The sequence below is a fragment of the Rattus norvegicus genome, chromosome 15 (genome assembly GCF_036323735.1).
Source record: "Rattus norvegicus strain BN/NHsdMcwi chromosome 15, GRCr8, whole genome shotgun sequence".
NCBI lineage: Eukaryota > Metazoa > Chordata > Mammalia > Rodentia > Muridae > Rattus > Rattus norvegicus.
The window spans coordinates 2,824,746-2,846,955 of NC_086033.1; the positions used below are offsets into that span (position 1 = coordinate 2,824,746).

At 45.2% G+C, this 22,210-nt stretch overlaps 1 protein-coding gene across 11 annotated transcripts in view; it reads right to left on the reverse strand.

The window, feature by feature from the left end:
• The window catches only part of Kat6b (lysine acetyltransferase 6B), a 172,909-nt gene that overhangs the window by 136,211 nt on the left and 14,488 nt on the right, over positions 1 to 22,210 (reverse strand). For all 11 annotated transcript variants that reach the window (XM_039093710.2, XM_039093712.2, XM_039093707.2 and 8 more), the window contains exon 2: positions 18,776 to 19,656. In XM_039093710.2, the coding sequence (XP_038949638.1) occupies positions 18,776 to 19,399 (624 nt within the window). In that variant the 5' untranslated portion in view covers positions 19,400 to 19,656. The remainder of the gene's footprint in view (positions 1 to 18,775; positions 19,657 to 22,210) is intronic.

Sequence of the window (22,210 nt, forward strand, 5' to 3'; positions counted from 1 at the left end):
GTTTAAAATCTCTGTACATTAACTCTGACAGCATATCAGAAAACATGACATACATCTCCTGATCACCCTAAATACAACCTCCAAAAACCACTCAAGTTTGACAAAAGCATGTCGAGCTGTTTCTAAATAAGCCAGCGAGTAGCACAACAACTTGCACCGTGCAAAAGGTGGCCAAGCTCTTTCTTCATGGGGGAAGGGGTTTAAGTGGCAAAATAATCAGACACAGGGGTGTGTAAGGGCAGACTGCATAATATGTTGCTAGACTTATTAACAGAACCTGAAGCCCTTGAGAGAACCCCTTTCTCTGTATTCTCAGATGGGGCTAAAAGAACCAGAAGTTTCAAGAATTCAAGGTCAGAATGGACTACATAAGAACCTACATCCAAAAATAAGAAAAACTACTTTTTAAAAAATTTTTATCTTATGTGAGTAGGTGGCCTGCCGGCAGGCATATCTGCACCACATATGTGTCTGGTGCCAGTGGGGGCCAGAAGAGAGCACCAGAGACCCTGGAGCTGCAGTTACAGATGCTTGGGGGCCTCCATCTGGGTGCTAGGACTCAAACTCAGGTCCTCTGGAAGAGCATCCAGTACTCACAACCACTGAATCATTTCTCCAGCCAAAAGAAAAAAAAAAACAATTTAGACTAGAAAAATGTTATAAAATGTCATGGTAATTTATTTTATTTTATTGTGGTATTTTATATGACATCAGATTCCATTACAGATGGTTGTGAGCCACCATGTGGTTGCTGGGAATTGAACTCAGGTCCTCAGGAAGAGCAGTCGGTACCCTTAACCACTGAGCCATCTCTCCAGCCCACCATGGTAATTTTTGTACAAAACATATAATGCTCATTAGCTTATCTATTCTCTGACTGTGAGTAGTTATACAGAGAGCATGCATACAGAAAAATAAGTAACAGAACAGACAAAAATAAAAATATTTGATATTATGAAAAAAATTCTCAGTGGGTAAAAGATTTGTGGTACAAGCAGTAAGATCTGCATTTGGGTCCCCAGAAACCCTTGTAAAGCAGGCATGGCAGTGCTCAGCATGTGGCTGTCACCTCCAGGCTCCCACTGGGAAGTGAGAAGGAAGGAGGAGGTTCCAGAGTACCAGGGCGGGCTGGCTGGCTATGGGGGAGCCTAAGCATCCAAACAATTAACACAAGAGACGGCCTCAAACAGACTGGAGGGCAAGTATCAACACCTGAGATGGCCTCGGGCTTCAGTATGCCCACCATGCACGCGCGCACAGCTCGCGCGCGCGCGCGCACACACACACACACACACACACACACACACACGCACGCACACACACAATTGTTTTCACCATCAATCATATTAGCGTGGACGCAGATTCTGAAGCCCTGAAGGAGAGCTTAGTTTGATTCCAACAGTGTGGTCTGATAACAAGGTTGATGTTGACACAGCAGCAAGGCAGTGCAACATGCAAGCCTCAGATTCTGAGAGCCCTGGCCTCCATATGCCCAGCCCTAATTAGCATGTGATACCGGGCAGCTACTGAACCACCCTAGGGAGATGTTTCCTTGTCTGTAACACAGAGCTATTAAGACCTACCTCACAGTTATGAGAATAAAATAAAGAGGCCAAGTCCACGGCCCAGAAGGGTGTGTGCTTGCAGGGAAAATATGTGCAGGCAGGAGCATTAGCAGCAGAGGCATCTGAAGGGAAAAGTGGACTTCCAATTCAGAGGGCAATCCTAAGGCACAAGAAATGGTCACACTGTGATAGACGGATGTTTGTCTTCAAACACCACAAAATGAATTCTCTCTGACAACAACCAGGCCATCCCATTTTCTCTGTGGTCACCTATCTACTGTGCTCTAAGGAGCCAAAAACGATCCATCCATCCCATAAACATTCTCCTAGAAGGGAAATAAGCCATACAATTTCGGCAACAGCAACATCTCAATTATGTTGTGAGTGAGGTTTCCCAGGCACTAAGAAGCTGAGACAGGAAGATCTCTAGTTTGAGGCCAGTACGGTCCACAAAGCAAGACCTTGTTTCAGAAAGGAAGAAAGAGGAGGGGCGGCGGCGGCGGTGGCAACAGCAGTCTCCAGCAGTGGTTTTCAGACTGAGCAGACTCCACATAGAAGTGACAGACTGAAACCAAAACAACCCAAGCCCAGAGCTGTGCAGCTAGGATTTGCAGACAGATGGCAACAGCAAAGCAAGCTTTGAGTTTCTAGAATAGTTGATAATAAACTCAAAATAAAAACAATTCCATTCCTCCACCGTGATCTTCAGACACAGACGGCCATGAAATCAGCATGCTTCTGGCAACAGCAAATATTATGAAAGCATAGTGGCTTCAGTTTGCTACGCTAGGTAAAGTTTTCTAGGACCTGTCAAAATACTACACCAGTTTTAATAATTCAGTATAATTGAGCAAAAGTTTTAGGAAAGATTGTTGCTGCTCACTCCCTTCCATGGGAACACAAACAGCGTCAGAAGAAGAAGAAAGCTTTCAGCTTTGCTTTGCTGGATACCTGGATTAGAATGACCACCCTTTAAGACGGTCTTTGTGTTCCTCAAATCCCCAAACCAGACCACCCCAGCAGCTGTTCACTAGCCAACTGGTCTGCAGAATTCAGTGGGCAACAAAAGGTTACCTTAATTCAATAAGATAATCAGCACACATTTCCCCACCACCCAGAGTCTTACCATCTGCAAGGCGGCAGAGCCAAACGCCTGTAAAACAACTGGCAGCATGAAGTCATGGCCTCACATCCCTGTGTCAGGGGAACTTCCCTTTGCAACAGCTAAAAAGAAACTGGAGAGGGAGAGAGAGAGAGAGACAGAGAGAGAGAGAGACAGAGAGACAGAGAGAGAGAGAGACAGAGAGAGACAGAGACGAGAGACAGAGAGAGACAGACAGAAAGACAGAAAACCTCAAGCTATCATGATTCAAAAATGTGTTAGTAAGTTATTCTGAGTGCCACTGAGGTTTTCCCGGCCAGATGGGTAATATGTTTTATTCAATTACATCTTGTATGAGGATATAAAACTCAAGGCAGACATGATCTTGTCATTTTCAAGAGGCTTCCAAGGAACAGCAGAAACTCAGTGTGTGCATGTGAGTGTGTATGTGTGAGTGTGAGTGTGTGTGAGTGTGTGTGTGTGTGTGCTAGAAAGATAATCAAAGACATACTCACAAGAGCAACTTCGAAGCCAGAGACCAGTATCAATTTAGGCTGCGACATGACATCTCTATACCAAGACAGCACTTGGCTAAACATAACCTATCCAGAGGTCCCGAAATTTCCCAGCGCCTACGACAACTCAGCGCTGACCAGGGCAGACAAAGCCGCACTGCAAACTGCACTGCATGTAGACGATCCCTTTCCTGACATCACGCTTAGACCTGAAGCTGCACGTCCCCAAGTGTCGGACTTTATCCCACAGGCTCAGAGACTCGAGATGAAGTGAGGTAATCTCAACTGTAGTGAAAGCCTCAACCTGGTGCTAGCACGTCTTCAGCATCTCTTTACTGCTGGATAATCTTTGAGAGCAGGCCCTAGGCTCAGAGCCTTGGCAAACAGTACTCAACTGCAACTAACAAAATATTTTAAATAATAACATATAACTACCTTCAATTTAGGATAGAAATGCTAATTATAAGAGCGATATAGCCTTATTTTCTGTAGGTAAAGACAGCAAGGCAATCTAATTTTTTCATCACACTGTGTGCATGCACTCTCTGCATGCGTGGAGGTTGTTAGGTGACTCGAAGGAGTCAGTCCTGCCCTTCTCTTCTCCTATCACGTGGATCCCAAACTCTTCTCCAAGCTGGGTAGCAAGTGCCTTTTTATCTGCTGAGCCATAGCAGCGGCTGTGTACTTCAGGGACATCTGCGTCCAGTGTGCAGGAAAACCGTCCACCCCATAGAAGCTGTCTGTAGTACGCACTGGATGCTGCTGCACCCTCCACCGGGATCACGCGTTATTCACATTTCTGCCTCTTCCTGTTAAACTTTTACCTCTCATGCTCCCGCCATTATTTATCCACGCCGTGATGTCTGCACTTCAGATGAAAGCCTTTAGGAGGCCTCTCCTAACTCACAGGATAAAGACCCACGTGACAAATGCCATCACCACACTGAAAAGCACTATTGTTGATGCTATCAGCTTCTTAGTGTCTGGCCCAAGCTCCCGTGCACACATGCATCACCTACATGGTGCTATGGGACTGGAGGGATGGCTCCGTGGTTAAGGGTACATGTGTAAACCACCCCAGCTTGGCCACCGGTGCCCAGGTAACAGTGCCTATGACCCAAGCTCTGTGGGAGTCCATGCCTCTGGTCTTTGCAGGCACTGTTACTCAAAATATGCATATACTACACACACAAACATATACTTAATTAAAACCAAACATATTAGTCCTGCATGCTGCACACGCCTTTAATCCCAGCATCTGGAAGAGGCGGAAGGACCTGTGAGCAAGGCCAGTCTAGGCTACATTAAGAGTTCCAGGTTATCCAGGGCTACACAGTAAGACCTTATCAAAAACTTAAGTGATTAAAATAAAATTTAAATTTAAAGTCATTAGAAAAATGGTGGGGAACAGGAAATGGAAGATCTGACTTTTATAAGAAAAAAAAATCAAACCCAGGAATTAATTTAGCAGCACTTGCTAAATCATGTCAGCACACACCACCCACATAGCTCCATTCTCAGACTCAAGACCACGAAGATGACGGCAATGGTTATCTGCCTAAATACACGGGCAAGATGACACCGCCATGTGTGGGGTTTGCTCCAGAATAATGCAGTGAGAGGAGGAACTGAAGCCATGGTGCTCAGGAGCTGCTCTTTACCCTTGACAAGGGGCGAGGCCACTCCTGATGCTGACCCGAGAGTGAAAGGTCTTTCTTACAGGAAACTCATTCTAATTGAAAAGATACAGTGGAGAGATACATTAGACTTTCAACATTAGACTTGCTCTTCTAAAAGAGGTCATTCAAACACCGACATTTGTCAGTAAGATCTTTTGGAGCGGCAGGGGGAAATAAACAGCACAATTATCCATGAAGACGGTGAAAAAGTAATCAAGGAGCCTGGCTTACTTACCAGGTAATAAACATGTATGGAAGCTACAGTAGCGAGGCCCGTGCTACAGGTGCGCGCGCTGCACAGTCTAAAAATAAACTCAAGCACACATGTTTAGTTTGGGATAAAGATGGAATTTCATATACAGAAGAATAAAGAGATTGTTCAACGAATGGTAACGGGACAGCTGGGCTGCCATCTGAAAAGATAATAAAGTAAAATTGGATTCCTACCTCATTCCTTAGAGTAAAATAAACTCCAGATGGATCAAAAGCTCAATAATAAAAAGTGAAAACAGAAAAGCATTGGAAGAAAATACACAGAATTTGTTTTTCCCATTATCTTGCAGAAGAGCAGGCCTATGAACGAAAAATGAACCTCAGAGGCCATAAAAGAGCTGGGATAGTTTCTCAGAGAGACAAAGTGAAATGTAAACTATTTACACCTCTAACCTGGCCACTGAACTCAGGGATGCGTCCTAGAGTACACTATTGATAAAAAAAGAACGTGAGCTGCTTTATATGATCCTAGTCCAACCTCTAATATAGCACATGCTCCATTAAACACGCATGAAGGCTGTTTCTTCTTAAAGGAAAAACACAGGTATACAGAGTATCTTTGGAAAATGTCAGATAAGGAATTGTTAAGATGTGTTGCCTTTGGGGGAGAATGACAGGCTGTCTATGAGACTAAGATGACTTACTGCTTAGTCACTAACAGTTACTGGAGGTTTTTGTTTTCACCAGAGTCTTTCTGTGTAATCCTGCCTGTCCTGCAACTTGTTCTGTAGACCAGGCTGGCCTCAGTGTTCACCCACCTCTGCCTCCTGAGTGCTGGGATTAAAGTCAGCACCATCCAGCTTCCACTGGTGGTTCTTAAAATGCACCAGTTGGTGGGAAGGTGTATGTCATGCAGAAAGGAATAAAACCCCAGGTTTCATGCATGCTAAGGAGGCTCTCTACCAACTAAGCCGTTTACACTCGATCCCTCAGAAAGAAAATTGGAAACATTGATTTATTTTTTTAAAAATGAAAAAAGATCGAGGTATGGCGTGGTGCACCTGTGATCCCAGAACTTCGGAGTAGACAGGACCAGGAATTCAAGGTCAGTCTCAGCTATATGAAATCAGCCTGGTCAACATTAGAGCCCGTCTCAAAATAACTGAAGTACTACTACAAATAATAATAGGAAAAATGAGTGTTAAACTTCCACTAAGCATTCCAACTGTAACCTTGTTTTGATTATAAGCATTCATTTATTAACTTCCTAAATTCGTATTCTTTCCTATTTTAGGGGGTGGGAAGTGATAGCACTCCATGATTTATAGACAGAGAGAGAGAGAGAGAGAGAGAGAGAGAGAGAGAGAGAGAGAAATCCCCAGTTCTTAACAAAATCTCCGGCTAGAGAAATGGCTCACTGTTTAAGAACACTTCTTGCTCTTTCAAAGTTCAGTTCCCAGGCATCCAGTGTGTGGCTCTTAATCACCTTCACTATACACCTACATGAGGATCCAACACCTCCAGCTCCTGTGGGTATCTACACAACACACACGCACGCACGCACGCAATTATAATCAATCTTTTTGGGGAGGGGTCTCAATAAGTTTCCCAGGTTGAACTTGAACTTGACACCCCCTGCCTCAGCCCCCTAAGTAGCTGAGACTTCAGGCCTATACAACAGGACACAACCGCAACTCAGATTTCTTTAACAGATTAATTTTTTGTATATGAATGTTTTGCCTGTATAGGTTTGTATGCCATAGGGCTGCCTGGGGAGGTCGGAAAAGAGCATTGGATCCTCTGGACATAGAATTACAGATGTCTGTTAGCCACCAAATAGGTGCTAGAAACCAAACCCAGGTCTTCCACAAGCCCAACACTGTAACTCAGATTTTTACAACAGGAATTTGAAGCAAATAAGGCCCAGCTTATTAGGTCTTTTATTTTTATTTTAACAAAGTTTCATTTAGCCCAGGCTAGAGATACTGGCCTCAAGTTACTTATAATCCTGCCTCTTCCTCCCTCACTGTATTATACCATAAGAATGTAGAGCCGGCAGACAGACAGGCTTATCCATCACCTCTTTAAGATACAATGAAAGTGACACGCAGCTTCCATCGACCTGGGCCTCAGCTCGCCTCACAGCTCTGCAGTGTGTCTGTCTACCAATCCACAGATGCCCTGCTGCAAGTGCTGAAGTCCACTTTGGTTTTAAACAGCATCTATCCCTAATTGACAGCAGTCCTAACATGGACTCAGCACTTAAAAACACTGCTGCTCTCAGAAAAGACAAATTCAGTCTCCAGCACCCTGGTATCAGGAGGCTCACAACTACTTAGAACTCCAGCTCAAGGAATCCAACGGGAGATGGTTCAACAGTTAAGAGAGCACGCAGGTCTTGTAGAGGTCCTGGATCAGTTCCTAGCACCACAAGGCAGATGAGAAGCATCTGTAATTCTGCTTCCATGATCTGACGCTGCTCTCTTTCGGCCTCTATGGGCATGCACATGGCACACCCACATATACCAGAAGAGCATTCATCAACTTTATGGCCAACAAGATGGCTCAGTTAAGAAACAGTACTTGCCGTGCAAGCCTAATGACCTGCGCTTGAGCCCCAGAGCCGAGAGTGGAGAGAGAGGACTAACCGCTCAGTTGTGCTCTGACCTCTATGTATGTACAGCAGCATGCATGTACCGGCACATACATCATCCTCATACATAACACTAATGGATAAAAACTGAAACATTTCAGTCACTCTGAAAAGGAAGTGCAACATAGTAGTCACATGAGACAAGATCCCAGCTGTGCATCTAGACAGGCTTCAACTAGCTGCTTAAATCCATTCCAACATGCCTTCTCTTTATAATTCCCACAGGGCCCCCCAGCACAGGTTTTGCACATTATGAGAAGAGACTTGTGAAGGGGTTGAGGCAGAATGTGGGCAAACGCACTCCCGCCAGCCTGTGTACCAGGCGTCCTGTGCCCACTCAGGCACTGCCCGAGAGAGGCCATCGCCTCTTTGGCCTGTCTGTTTTCCTGTGAAATTCACTACCTACTTGGCAGCTCTCGGTCACTCGGGGCTCATGTAAAATTATTTTGTAAGCTTTCTTTCTTGTTTGTTTGCTTGTTTCTCCAGACAGGGTTTTTGTGCGGAGCCCTGGCTGTCCTGAAACTTCTTTGTAGACGGGACTGGGCTGGAAGTCTGCCTGCCTCTGCCTCTACAGTGCTGGCATTAAAGACAGTGCTACCACGCCCAGCTCTATTTTCAAACCAAAGAACATTACAATGTGTTTAAACGAGTATTTTCTTGTATGGTTTGCTATGATCTTCACATACAACGTAAACCACCAAGCACATACCTGTACGTTATGGGCACAAACAGTATTTTCAATCACGCCTATTTGTTTTCATTGAATGCCACAAACTGCAGAGGAAAATTAAAAATGGTCCCCCACACAAATCATGAACTTCAGGAGGACTGAGAATCTTCTCACAGGACATATACAAGAGTACTTTAAAAAAAAAAAAAAAGTGGTGCTCTCAGTCATAACTATTTATTTCATTTTGCTCTGAATTTCTGAAATGCTTGCAAAATACATACAATTTGCACCTGATCAGTGTTCTCCAAGCTGCCTGCAGGCTTGTGTTTATACATTAGCAAGATTTATTGCTAACCAACATACCATGCTAAATTGAAATCAAGATACAACGCAATTTTCCAATACAGGGGTGATTTTATAAGTCGGCACAAACGCTTTGTGGGGGTGTAATTGTTGGTATCGTGTTAGACTCAGTAGTTGTGGAAAATGAGATAAACTGGAAGGTTTCAGAAGGTCAGAGCTCATCAGATGGAAAGATGGAAGGTTTTATCAGCTCTGGAAAGCACGCTGATAGGCTGATAGCTAAATAGTTCTTATTCCTCACCCACTGGCAACATTTGGTGTTTCCAAAGCACTTCAGCTACGGGCAACAACTGGGGAGACGCAGCCGCACTGTGAAGGAAGAGTCTAGAGCCCCTTCCCCAACACCCGCATTTATTTGCTGTTTATCTCTCTGAATTTTTTTCAAGAACAACAAAAAAGAAACACAGACACCTGTGTGGTTTCCTTTCCAGCTGTTCAGGGTCCTTAACTGAGGGCTTGAAGTTGAAATAACAGAGATAAAATACTTCCAAAATTGTTTAGTCTCTGAGGCACTGAAAGATGGGCCTGGTGGCACACACACACACCTTTGATTCCAGTGCTCTGGAGACAGAGGCAGGCGGATCTCTCGGAGTCCCAGGCCAGCCAGAGCCAACAGTGAGACGCTACCTCAAAAATGAAGCTCTGGGCCTCTGAGACTGCTCAGGTAGAGTAAAGTGCTCATGGAAAAACCTGAGTTTAATCCCTGGGTTCCACCATGCAGGCCACTCCTGCACATGCACGATAATGTTTTTTTTTTGTTTCTAAAATTCATCTTTACACGTATTTGTTTACTGTGGAATGTGAGGCCCACACTGTGGGGCACGTGTGGACGTGAGAGGACAGCAGGCTGGGATCAGCCCTTTCCTACCCCGCGAGCTCTCAGAATTGAACGCCAGTCATGAGGTTTAGTGGCAAGTGCCTTCGCATACTGAGACGCACCCCTGGGCTGCTAGCTACTTTTTAAATGTGCTCTGAGGGCATTCAGCTAAAAGATCTTTCTCTCTAAATGTATTTCTCAAAAGTCACGTGCCTTCACCATGAACACACAAACTTCAAGTTGAAGGCCAGCTACCCTTAGAACAGTAAACTATCTCAAAAACAAACAACAGGATCCAAGTTCAATTTCCAGACCCCGTGGGAAAACCCAGAAGCAGGATCTAGCACAAGTGTAATCTCAGCATGCCAAAAGCTAATATAGGAAGTCTGAGTTCAAGGCCAGCCTGAGCTACACTTTGGGTTCCTGGTCAACCTAAATTTGCAGAGTACGACCCTGTCTCAATTCCTACTCCAGCCCCACAAAGTTTTCCAAACTACACTGGTATATTCATTTGTTGGTAAAGGGACACCATCATGTAGGGGCAAGACAGGCCCTGCTACCACCCTTAGAAACAATTCAGGAACATAGCTTCCTTCAGTCCTAGAACCCAGACAAGCACACTGCAACCTGAGGCCAGCTTCACTCCCAGAGAATGACCCATCTCTGTAAGCATATTCTGCCATACTACAAAATCTGAGTGGAGTAAAGCACTGTGCACCAAGGGGACAACATGATGGCCAGCCCACAGCACCCATACTTAAGGCCCAGGGCCTCTGTCATCGTTGTCCACATGGTAACCTGGCAGATAGTAAAAAGAAAGGACTTAAATACTTTGTTTTGGTTTTTAATTTTAAAGGGAATGGGTTTTACTTATTGTTTTGCTTTGCTTTTGAGACAGGGTCTCAGTACAGAGCCCAAGTTGGCCCTGAATTTGAATAAATCGGGCTTTGGCCTCCTGACAGCTGGGATTATAGTCGTGCCCCCACCACTCCTCCCCCCCCCCCCCCAGCAAGGGAGGCTGGTGTGAGACGTTAACCAGTCCTGACCAGCTAAACCGAAACCCAGCTTTAAAGCCAGGCACCTGTAGAGGAATGGTCAGAGATGCCGAGTGGCTGGTGTTAAAGGCAGGACAAGAACCCTGAGTCAAACTCTGAGTAAGCAGCCTAGGAGCTGGGAACAAAAGCGAGGAAACAAGACTCTGCTAGAAGGCTATGCTGCTGTCGTCCTTAACCTGACAGAGAACCATGTTAGACTTCCTAACCACAGAACGAAAGAATTAGACTGCAAAGCTTTCAACACTAAGTTTATGTGAACAAAGCAGCAATGGAAATTCAAACACAGTGAGCACAAGGTTAGTCACATGGCCTCAAGCCTGCACTGAGCACTTACCAATCACAAAAGGGGAGAGGGGCTACTCCTACAAAGGAAGACCTGGAAGCTGAAAATGCACCTCTGTGGTGCAGGCTTGGGTAGCATTCAGGAGGCCCTGTGTTCCAGTCTCCAGAGAAATTACCAGCTCAAGATAACCTACAAAACAACTCTTCAAAACTGGCAAAGTCTCCGGAAATAACAAAAAAGCTGTTCTCTGCTGAGAGTCATGGTGACCAAATGCCACTTGTGAACTCTGCTGAGTCTTAAACCAAGTTACAAATAACAGTAAGGCTCATTTGAGAAGATACGGCTATTGGTAACCCTCTGACTTCACTTGTGATGTCTTCTTCCGTGAGTGACAGTGCTGATCCATACAGGAGGCTGTTCTCACTCCTCACTAAATGGCTAAGGATGTGACAATGATGTCTGCCATTTACTTTCCAATAGTTCATCTAAAATCATCTCCTGTTCAGTCTCTTTGTTACTGTTTTGTTTTGAAACAGGGTCTTTCTCTATAAAGCCCTGGCAGTCCTGAACTCACCTCTGTAGCCCAGGCTGGCCTTGAACTCACCTCTGTAGCCCAGGCTGGCCGTGCATGCAGAGCTGCCCGCCCTGCCTCCCGAGTGCTAGAGTTAAGGGCCTGAGCTACCACACCAAACCCAAAACTTACACAGGTAAGGGAGAAAGGGTGCCCAGCTCCCTCGACTGCCCGCTCTCCCCGGTCCCTCCCTTACAAGCAGGATGCGATGAACAGCTGGTGCTCCACACAGAGAGCCCCACACCTCCACAAGCACATGTTAACCTGCTGCAGCTTCACTCACAATTCGAGCTCAATAGCTAAAATCTGGTTTTGTTATAAGCGAGAAACACATGACATTAAAATTCCAGAGAAACAGGTCTACCATGAGGACAGAGTCATCTTTGATGACCTTGTTACTGGGTTTAGCTTGTGCTTTCTTTTCTTCTGCTGTTTCTCTTGTTCCTTATAATCTTTACACTCTTATTTTGGGCTTCATCCTTCCTATTTATGCCTGGAGAGGGCCGCAAGCACAGCAGGAAACTGGACAAAACACAGGGCTGGTCCCATCAGGAACTACTGCAGAAACCACACTGCCTTTGGCTCCCAGCCCAAGTCACTGGGAAGATCACAGGCAGCCTGGACCCAGGCTCTCCTCCTCCTCCTCCCTGCACTCCACATGCCAGCTGTCTGACATCAAAGAAGGTGGGAGAGAGTCTCTACATGCTCCAGACTGTTCCCTCTCCTTCCCTTGAAATGTGGAAGAGCCATGATGTCTCAATCAGGTCCTTGGCACCCCTCTTGCTGCATGCGAAGACTGCACTATGCTTAACAACAACAGAGCCAGCCCCAAGTGAGGGGCTGCACGGAAGACAAGCAGCAGCAAGGAGGACGAACAGCAGACCTCCCTGAGGAGGGAGAACACAAGCTAAATGTCACGTGCCTTCCAGAGTAACACCAAGGAATTAAAACTGAACTTGTAAATGAAATTAAGTTGCTCTTTTGAACCTTCCAGAGTAACACCAAGGAATTAAAACTGAACTTGTAAATGAAATTAAGTTGCTCTTTTGAACTGCCAGTCTTCGGAGACAGGAAAAGGCCCAGCATGGTCTCCATGAGTGCCTATGCTGGTTTAATAGGGGGACGCAATCAAGCCAGGGCAAACATCTGTTAACCAGTCAAGTCTGTTAATGAAACAATACTGCAGCTGGCTTATCAAAGATCAAAAGTGGAGCAAACTAGAAAAGGGACGTATGAACAAAGATGGTTTCTAAAGAATAGCGGCTCAAGAATTGTAAACCCACTTGTGAAGCTAACACGGATCCTTTCTGGGTTCCCTCGGAGCACTGATTGGGGTTTACCCTGCACCTTTGTAGAGACCAGCTCCGGTTTAATCCAGTATTGTTTCTCTAGTACTTCCCTCCGTCTCATTACATACTCTCAAAAACATAACCTTTCATAAACAAAATAAAAATGTACACTGCGTACCACATTATAGTTTACTAATTACGATGTTTACTTTTATAAAGACCAACAATAATAAGCAGCTTCCCACTGCTGGCAACTTCTCGACAAGGTGGTCCATATCCAAGCAGAAGCAGCAGCGCACCACCGGGCTGGTCTCCTTCTCCACGGCACGTGCACTAACCTCCTGCCACCACCTGAAAGCAGCAGGAGCATCCACATGTAAATAAACGCACTCTCCTCATGGCCCTGCTAACAAATGTCATCAGCAAACACTCTAATTTGGTAAGCTAATTGCTGTTTGTGTGAAATGTTAATGGACAGGAGAGATGCCAGGCCCAGAAGACGTCACACCCACACTGTGACTAGGAAGCAACTTCACCAAACTACTCCAGTTTAATGTTCAAGACTTTGAAACATCAAGTACAGAAACACAACAAAATCATGGGTCTTACAAGCAAAGTTGTCACTTCAATGATAAAACAATTACACCTCCTGTGTGTTGGCAATAACATGCAAAGATAGAATAGATTTTAAAAACCCAACACAACAACAACTCAGACTTCCACTTTGAGAACATTTAAACTGTATCATCTGCTGAAGTCTGGAGGGAAAAAACAAAAATAAAATCTTTGCCATTCAAGATAAAATCAGAATAAACCAGCAAATAACACATAAAAATAACCTCAAAGCTAAAAATACTGACTTTCTTGGTACTAAAAGCATCACAGAGTAGGAACATGGTTCCGTGGGAGTGTCTGCCCAAGGAGCATGAGGCCTTCAATTCTACTCCCAGCGAAATGCACACGCACACCCGCACGCTGTTATAAAGTCATGTAGGAACAGGGAATACAAGTATAAATTCCCCAAAGTTGGTGCTCATTCGGGATAGGATTAGTGTTGTGGGAAAGATATCAAAAGCATCAAACACATCAAGATCTAAAGAGTTACAAGGAATGTTCACCACGCCCTTCACAATCAAACCTTCAGACAAGACCCTGTTCCTCTACCTGAAGCTACTTCTCGAGAAGCCTAGACAAGTTCTATCTTGATAACAGTTCAAAAGTAGAACAAGCTGTCAAGCTTCAGTCACTCACTCATCTTCCCCTTGACCCGGCTGCCTAGCTGGAAGCAGTCCGAGAGCTCTCCTCGGTGGATGGACTGGTACTGCCCGATGGCCAAGGCTGGCTTCGCCACCCTTCTGAGCACTTCTCCAGCTTAAGCACAGGAACAACAGGATCCTCAGGTTTGCTTCCCTGACCTGGGACCTGTGAGCACTGGTCCACCTGACCTCTCACGCTGTAACAAGTTTCACCATCCCAAAGCCGACTTTCATCCACGTCAATGCCAAAATTCAGAGAATTTAAAAGCTTATTCCGTAACATTTAAGGCCTGATCCAACTTTCAGCTGAATACATATAGCCAAATATTCTTTGAGAACAAGGAGTCTTTGCTACAAAAGACATCAACGAAAGTCAACGTAAGAAGACACTGGGACTCTAATTGAGACCCTTCACAAAGTACCAACAACTAAAAAATTCCCAGAGACAAGATGAGGAGGGTTATGACAGGGATAAGGGAGTTAGAGAGGAAAAAGCAGCAAAGACAATCTAAAAATAAAATGTCTTCGTTTGTGGTTTGATGAACGAATCTGACACAGGATGGGAATGTGTCTATGTGCAAGAATCCTTCAGGCTGACACACTGCGTTGCCCAGAGCACCCCAAACACAGATCTCCAAAAGTGGGGAGGGGACAGGTCTGACAGTACCACACAGTCTTAGCACTTGGGAGGCTGAGGCAGAAGAATTAACCCAGCCTGGGCTACATAACATATTTGGAGTTGCCCTACTTTGCAGTACACTGGAAACATACCAAGATTTGACATTTTAGGGTGATACTCTCAATAAAGTAAAATACTAAGAAATCTGCTTAAAATTGGACTGATTTTATAAAAATGCTAAAGACCATATGTGCAAATGGAACCTCACTCAATGCTACAGTGTGATAACTGAAGTCTCAGAATATTTGACTTTCCTAAGTCCTCACAATCTGACCTAATTGAGCGTTACCACTTTTAATGAGAAGCATTGACACTATCCCTTAGGAGGTCCCACACCGAGTCAAAGATAAGGTTTATCTTCAGTGGTTTAACTCTTTTCCCTGTCATCTCAGCAGAGAACTCTCTCTTAAATAAACACCAAGTGTTGGTGTTGAGAAGGGAGATAGTGATCCCGTTTGAATCCCAGACTCTCAGAAGTCCTACAGTTACACTCCAGTGAGCAGGCCTCCTATGTTAACTCCCATGGTGCTCCTCCCTGCAGCCAGGCATGGGAAGACCAGGACGTTAGATTAGATCTAACAATGATGATGTTAGATCTAATGAGGCACACACCTCCCCACTGCATCTCAAGTTTGATATTAAAAATTGCACTGGCTTGGAAAAACAAAGTACTACGCTCATCCTTACTGACACATTTCAAATGCTGGGAGTCTACGTGCTGGGGAAACAGTTTCTGACTGACTGAACAACCACAAGAGGGATTCCCACTGTTCATGAGTAGCGCCAGGGCTGACTAGGATACTGTCCAGAACAAATGAGCCCTGGACTCAAGACGACCTGGGTGGACCATCAGCTCGACTGTTCACCAGTTCCACTGACCTTGAACAAAAGCTGGAGCTTTGCTCCTCAGTTTCCACCTGCAAAAAGTAGGCCACTGATCTACCTCCCTTCCCAACCATGAGTCAGAAGCCAAGTGCCAGCTACTTGGAAGAGGCCAGCACTTACGCCTACGATATGCTAGCTGCTATTTTTATTTTCTCTTTTACAATGACATTCTACTTCTCAAAAGTAATCACAATAACAGCCTCTTTAGAAAACTATTTCACCAAACTATAAAAGCCTGCACCATCCTGGACTGGTCTCATTCATATCCAAAATCCTGCCAAGCATGAGACATACCTGAAATTCCAACTACTGTGGAGAGAAGGTAGGAGGCCGAAATTCAAAGCCAGCCTGGGAACTAAGTGAAACCTCGGCCATATATATATATATATATATATATATATATATATATATATATATATATATATATATATATATATATATATATATGAAATCAGGGATAGAGAGATGGTGCAGTGGGACAAACACGAGGATGTGAAGTGGGATCCCCAGCACTCATGTAAAGCAGGGCTGGCTATGCTGGGTGCAATCAGGGATGGAGAGATGGTGCAGTGGCACAAACATGAGGATGTGAGGTGGGATCCCCAGCACTCATGTAAAGCAAGGGTGGCTATGCTGGGTGCACAGCTGTAATCCTAGCTCTGAGAAGATGAAGAAAGGAGGATCCCTGGAGCTCTGGCCAGCCCAGACAGCCATACTAGTGAGGCTCCAGGTCCAGGGAGAGAGAGATCCTGTCTCAAAACGTGCAGTGCAGAGCAGAGCAATAGAGGAAGACACCCGATTTAAAAAGACAACCAGGTATGGTGGTGCTCACCTTTAATCCCTGCACTCAGATTTCTGCAAGTTTGAGGCCAGCCTTATGTACATAAAGTGTCCTATCTCGGCCAGCCACCACTGCTGTGGAGTGAGTCCCTGTCTCCAAAAAAAAATCAAGAATTTTTAAAAAGCCTCTCTGCTGGCTAGCAAGTTCCCAGACAGTCTGGGCTACATACATAATGAAATGTTATCTAAAAAATAACATGTTTGTTTTGTTTGTGTGTGTGTGTATGTGCGTGTGTGTATTAATACTAGGTTGAGGCTAGATTGCTCACTGATAAAATACCACCAAAATTTATTATGACCACTTGATACAATTAATTCCCAAATTTTATCAACCATATATTCTAGAGCACGTTTTCTCGGCTTTCCTTGATAAATAATGACGCTAACTGGACAGCTGAAAGATCTACAGCCTGGAATAGCAACTGCAGTAGCACGCTAGGCAGTAAATACCTTCATTCTCTATCTTAGAGACTTCAGACATGAATTTTCCTTTAGACTAAAAATAGTTCTGTGCAGATGCTGCCTGAGGAAAAACGATAAGGCTAGCAAGAAATAACGAGCAAGGTTGCGGAGAAGGTGAGGAGCTCTGGAGAACCTGTCCTACCCACTCCACACTGGGAAACGCCTCCCTCCAGAGGACACAATTACTCATGAAGACAGGAAACTGACACAGTGCCTGAGTGGAGACCCTGGGCTGGATAACTATGCAACTTTGCCATGGCTAAGGATAAAGAACAAAGATGACCAACATTATGAAGGATTTCCCCTGAGCACTCAGAAGCAGAAGCAGGCAAGTCTCTGTTTGAGGCCAGTCTGGTTTATGTGTAGAGCTCCAGAACAGCCAGAGCTTCAGAGTGAAGCCATCTCTAAATACATAAATAAAAACTTAAACTTTAATTTAAAAAAATGTTTTAGGGAGAAATAGGTGTCAAAATGGCTGTGTTCAGGAATTCGAATAAGTCATTTTCTGTAATTTTTAAAAGAGTTAAAAAGTTTTACAGTTTACTTCATTTTTGATACATCCACAATCAATGAATAAATAAATGTTGTGGAAGGCCAAGAAGGTCTGAACACGGATAAGAAATCCACTGTAGGCTTCAGATACCTGTGTGAAGACCTGGTCTTCCTTGGCTTCAGAGGGGGGTTCCCTACCAACTAGGCAGAAGGAAACAGTCCACCCATCACGAGACTCTGTGTACAGAGAAGAAGCAAACCAGCCTTCCTAACACTTGGGTCTCATAGGAACTGAGGCAAAATCCAGGCCTCGAAGTGGGAGCAGGCAGACACCTCCCCACAGAGCCTAACGCCGCCTTTCAATACTTCTCAACAGGCAGTTTGCAGGCACAATGGCTTCCGATTTTTAAAACGTAAAATTAACTGCTATCAACGAATGCAATTAACCAAAAGACGGCACAGGAATGCAAAACCTGGAGAACTTGATTTGCAAACTGCTGTTCTGCTTCAACATGACTTTGGGAAATTAGTTCAGGAAGTTTAAAGTAAAACCAAGAGACTCACACTCATCTGAAGACATAAGCTTGGCCATGTACTTCCAATGCTATAAAAATTACACAAAGCCTTGGGCCAGCGGCGCGGCTCGGTGGTGAAGTTGCTTGCTGCCGGCCTACCCACCTGAGTGTGATCTCCTAGTGGGGGAAGAACAATGTGCACTGTGGCCTGCAGGCATGTGTGCGCACACACAAATAAAGACAAATACACCAAACAAGGCCAAGTAAACGTTCACGGGCACCCACTGACCACTGGCAATAAATGGCCTTAAATGGAAGCAGAAGGTGACACAGTAGGCAAAGACCATCAGTACTAAAATAAGTATGGCAAGTAATTCTCTGCAATTAAAGGAAAACTCCACGCTCTCCTTTCTTGGGCTTGAAGAAGGTGGATTCAAGTTTACGTGGCAGTTAAAACATAAAACAAGTCATGTGCATATTATGTTGATTCTTAGCACTGAAGAACCCCTCCATATGCCATAAAGTGATGTTTAAACAATCATGCTATGAAACATCCGAATATAAAATATAAAAGCCAGCTTCGAGGCAAAAACAACTGTTCTTTTCAAACTCCACTTAGATCTTCCGTCCACATTGGTGGTTCTCAGCCTTCCTAATGCTGTGACCCTTTAATACAGCCCCAACTATAAAATTATTTTTGTTGCCACTTAGTAACTGTAATTTTGCTACTGCGATGAATTGTAATGTAATTATCTTGGGAGATAGATGTTTGCCGAAAGGGTTTTGCCCCACAGGCTGAGAACGGCCTCCGTGGAAGTGGAGGTTAAAACAGTAGTCTCTCCAGTGCACCAATACCACAGGACTCACTCACCTGGTCTTTCTCATGGGGTAGAAGGCTGACAGGCGGGAGTGAGGATGGAAAAGCACTGGGGTACTGGGGTGCCCCTCTGCCATCTGAGCTCCCAGTATTGACCCTGTACTGTGGTCCATCCTTCAGTAACCTCCCATTGTTCACAGCACGCTTGGCCCCTAGTCGCAACCTCTGCTGAAAGGCTGGGTGGTCGGTGGTGCCTGTAAGATCACTCTGGCTTCTCAGATACTTCTCGATGCTCTTCAAGGAGGAGCCACTTGGCTCCTCAAGGCCTTCGATTGCTCTCTTTAAAAGTTTATTCCAATCCACATTGCGTAGATCATTACATGGTGGTCCTTTGGGCCCCTTGGTTGGCTTGGGGAAAGTGCCTGGTTTAACTGATGAAAAGCGCCCAGGATGGTCCGGGTCCTTATATGAAGCAAGGCCTTTGTTGGTGACTTTGAGAACAGAGCCATCCTGAACACTGAGTTCCAGCTGCTCCGAGACGGTTTTCTTGTCCAACCCATGGGATGTGCTGACCGCATGGCAGATCCTCTCTTCGGAGGGCCGCTGCTTCTGCTTCTTGATTTTCTGCACTGCTTCAAGAATCCACTCTGTGTAAAGTGGGTTTGCAAGTTTTACCATGGTTGACAAATGGCTTCTCCAACACAGACGTTACCCATAGAGGTTCACCTTGTACTTAACACAACCTGCACATTCGAAAGTCACAATTCAACACACGGGCAGAGGATCCCAGCCCATGTCAGGCAACAGCGTAGAGATAACCATCCTTCAGAGTCGAAAGAGGACTGACTGACTGCCAGGCAATGCTGATGGCTCTTAGCTCACCAATGGGAAAGACTGCTCTCTTCAAGTGAAAGACATCTTTAGGAAATCAAGACCTTAAAGGATAAAAAAAGGAGAGGAAAATCTCTTAATAATGGAACTTCCAAAAATAAAGATTTCTCAGCATTATTCTTTATCAGGTGCAAAGCGAGTGCACTGGCAGGCAGGTACTACAATACATACTACACAACACAGCCACAGGACGACACTGTCCAACCAGACCCTGGCTCACACTCTACAGGAGCTTTTTCAGAACCTTATTTATACATAATAACCTAAGTAACATTTAAGAAAGCACATCTGGGTTGGGGATTTAGCTCAGTGGTACAGCGCTTGCCTAGCAAGCGCAAGGCCCTGTGTTCGGTCCCCAGCTCCGGAAAAAAAAAAAAAAAAACAAGAATAGAAAGCACATCTGTCATCACCCTTGAGATGGCTCAGTGGGTAAAGGCACACCCCCCCAGCACTGATTACCTGAGTTCAATCCCTGGGCTCACACGGTGAAAGACCTTTCTCCCCAAAGTTGTCCCCGACCTCTATGCACACGCTGTGCTATATGCTGCCCCAAACCCCTTAGAGTGCAAACTAAATTAATATAAAATGTGGAAAATTAGATGCCTGTTATCAAAATTAATAATCGTGTGAAAGCAGTCTAAGGTCCATGTGTATCACTGATATAAAATAAATATCAAAAAGGTTAACAATGGTACACGCCTTTAACTCAGCACCCAGAAGGCTGAGACAGGCAGATCTTTGTTTGAAGAGGACTAACTGCCTGGTCTACGAGAGTCTCAAGCCAGCCAAGGGCTACCTACGTGGTGAAACTGTCTCCAAAGAAACAAAGCTTAAGGGAAGACACAGTAAGGCTGGGCGGAGTCAGGTCAGAGGGGAATTTCCAACCTAGCCGTCTGCATGGAATCGGGAGACTCTGGGGCTTGGCTCTGCACAGCATCTGTGAGTGACAGCGTCTATGGCACAGGTTAGCAAGCTGAAACGATACAGTAACAACGCTTCACCTTTTAATAAGCAGTACTCTACTCATCTTAACCCCTGCTCTGCTCATCCCACACATAACTGAAAGACAAGCCCTACGAGTCTCCTGACTCCAGCTGGCCAGGGCCATACAGGCTGCACTCAGACTTCTGCTCTCCAATCTGGGACTGAGTACAATCCTGGGCCAGGAACCAACCGGGCCAGACCTACTGCTCTGCAGTAACGTCCATGTCTCGGCCTGCTTCATCTAGATGACAGTGCTCACACACAGCATCTTTCGCTAGATGTGACAAGGCAGCATAGGCCTGGGATCTTGGCATTTGGGGGTTACAGTAAGGCTGAGAGTTTGAGGCCAGCCTCAGCTACATGAAAATGTCTTTTTATCCAAATAAACAACCACCAAAGCCATCACGTAATCGCCAGCATAAAACCATCACGTAATCGCCAGCATAACTGTAACTGTGAATGGCTCACTGACGGACAACAAGCAGCCTACTGCAGCTCTAAGAGCCGTCACTTCGGAATCCGAGGAGCCCAGTCCAGTTCTCACCTGTGCACGGCCGCCTGCTTCAGCTAGCTCTGCCTCTCAAGGGACACTGAGGAGGCTCTGGCCCCAGCCCTAGGACTGCTTAGTGGAGAAGAACAAAATTACAGACCCAAGCCTGGGTGGCTTTGCTACAGGAGCTCATGTACCCCACTTACCAATGGGACAAGTTCCAAGTGCCCTGGTGGAGGCCTCGAGCCGAGGTACTGTGCCTATGTATGCTGCACTGCCTAGCTTTTTCCTGTATGCACAGGAATGATAGACTTTAATTTACAAATCAGGGACAATGGAAACAAACAATACAATTAAAAGTCCTAACAAATACGCTGTAATAAAAGTAATTTAAAAGTTACAAGGAAAACAACATTGTTCATTTATCAAGGTTTGAGGTTAACTGCTGGTAACTGAAACCATAGTTACGAATGGCACTTAGCAGTCAGAACATAGACCCATCTATTGTTAAAGATGTGTACTAACTTCAATGTCACAGACCTTGAAGGGGGTCTCACAAACCCAAGTCTTATGGTTGCTGATTTCGATGTAACTCTCAGATTCTTTAGACAGACACTGAAGAACACAACATTTGTGCTCAGAGGGAGAGGCTGCAGTCCCTGCATGAGTGACCTCTCAACTCCTGACCTGACGGCGGGAAAGGGGCTCCTCTGCAGATCAGCAGTCAGCTAGCTCCCCACGGTTCCCTGACACTCAGCACTGGGGAGCTGAAGAGACCTAGGGGTCATCCAGTCCACTTTCCGACTGCCCAGTACAAGACCTCTGTCCAGTCTCCCTAATGGCCCACCGAATCTTTGGAGGCAGCTCAATGCACTGACAGGAAGCCAGAGCCATAGTACATGTCTTGCTCACAGAGGCCAGCCTCCTCTTCCCTAGGATTCTGACACACAGGTCGGAGTTCCCCAATCCCAAGGCATTTCACTGTCTCTTCAACATAGCAGGCCCTCAATACTTGAAAATAAGTATCTTTTAAAACTCACCATCAGCCACCCCCACCTCTAGACCTCCCTTAATAAACACTGCTATCCTAGCTCCTTCCACCTTTATACATCCTACATCTCTAA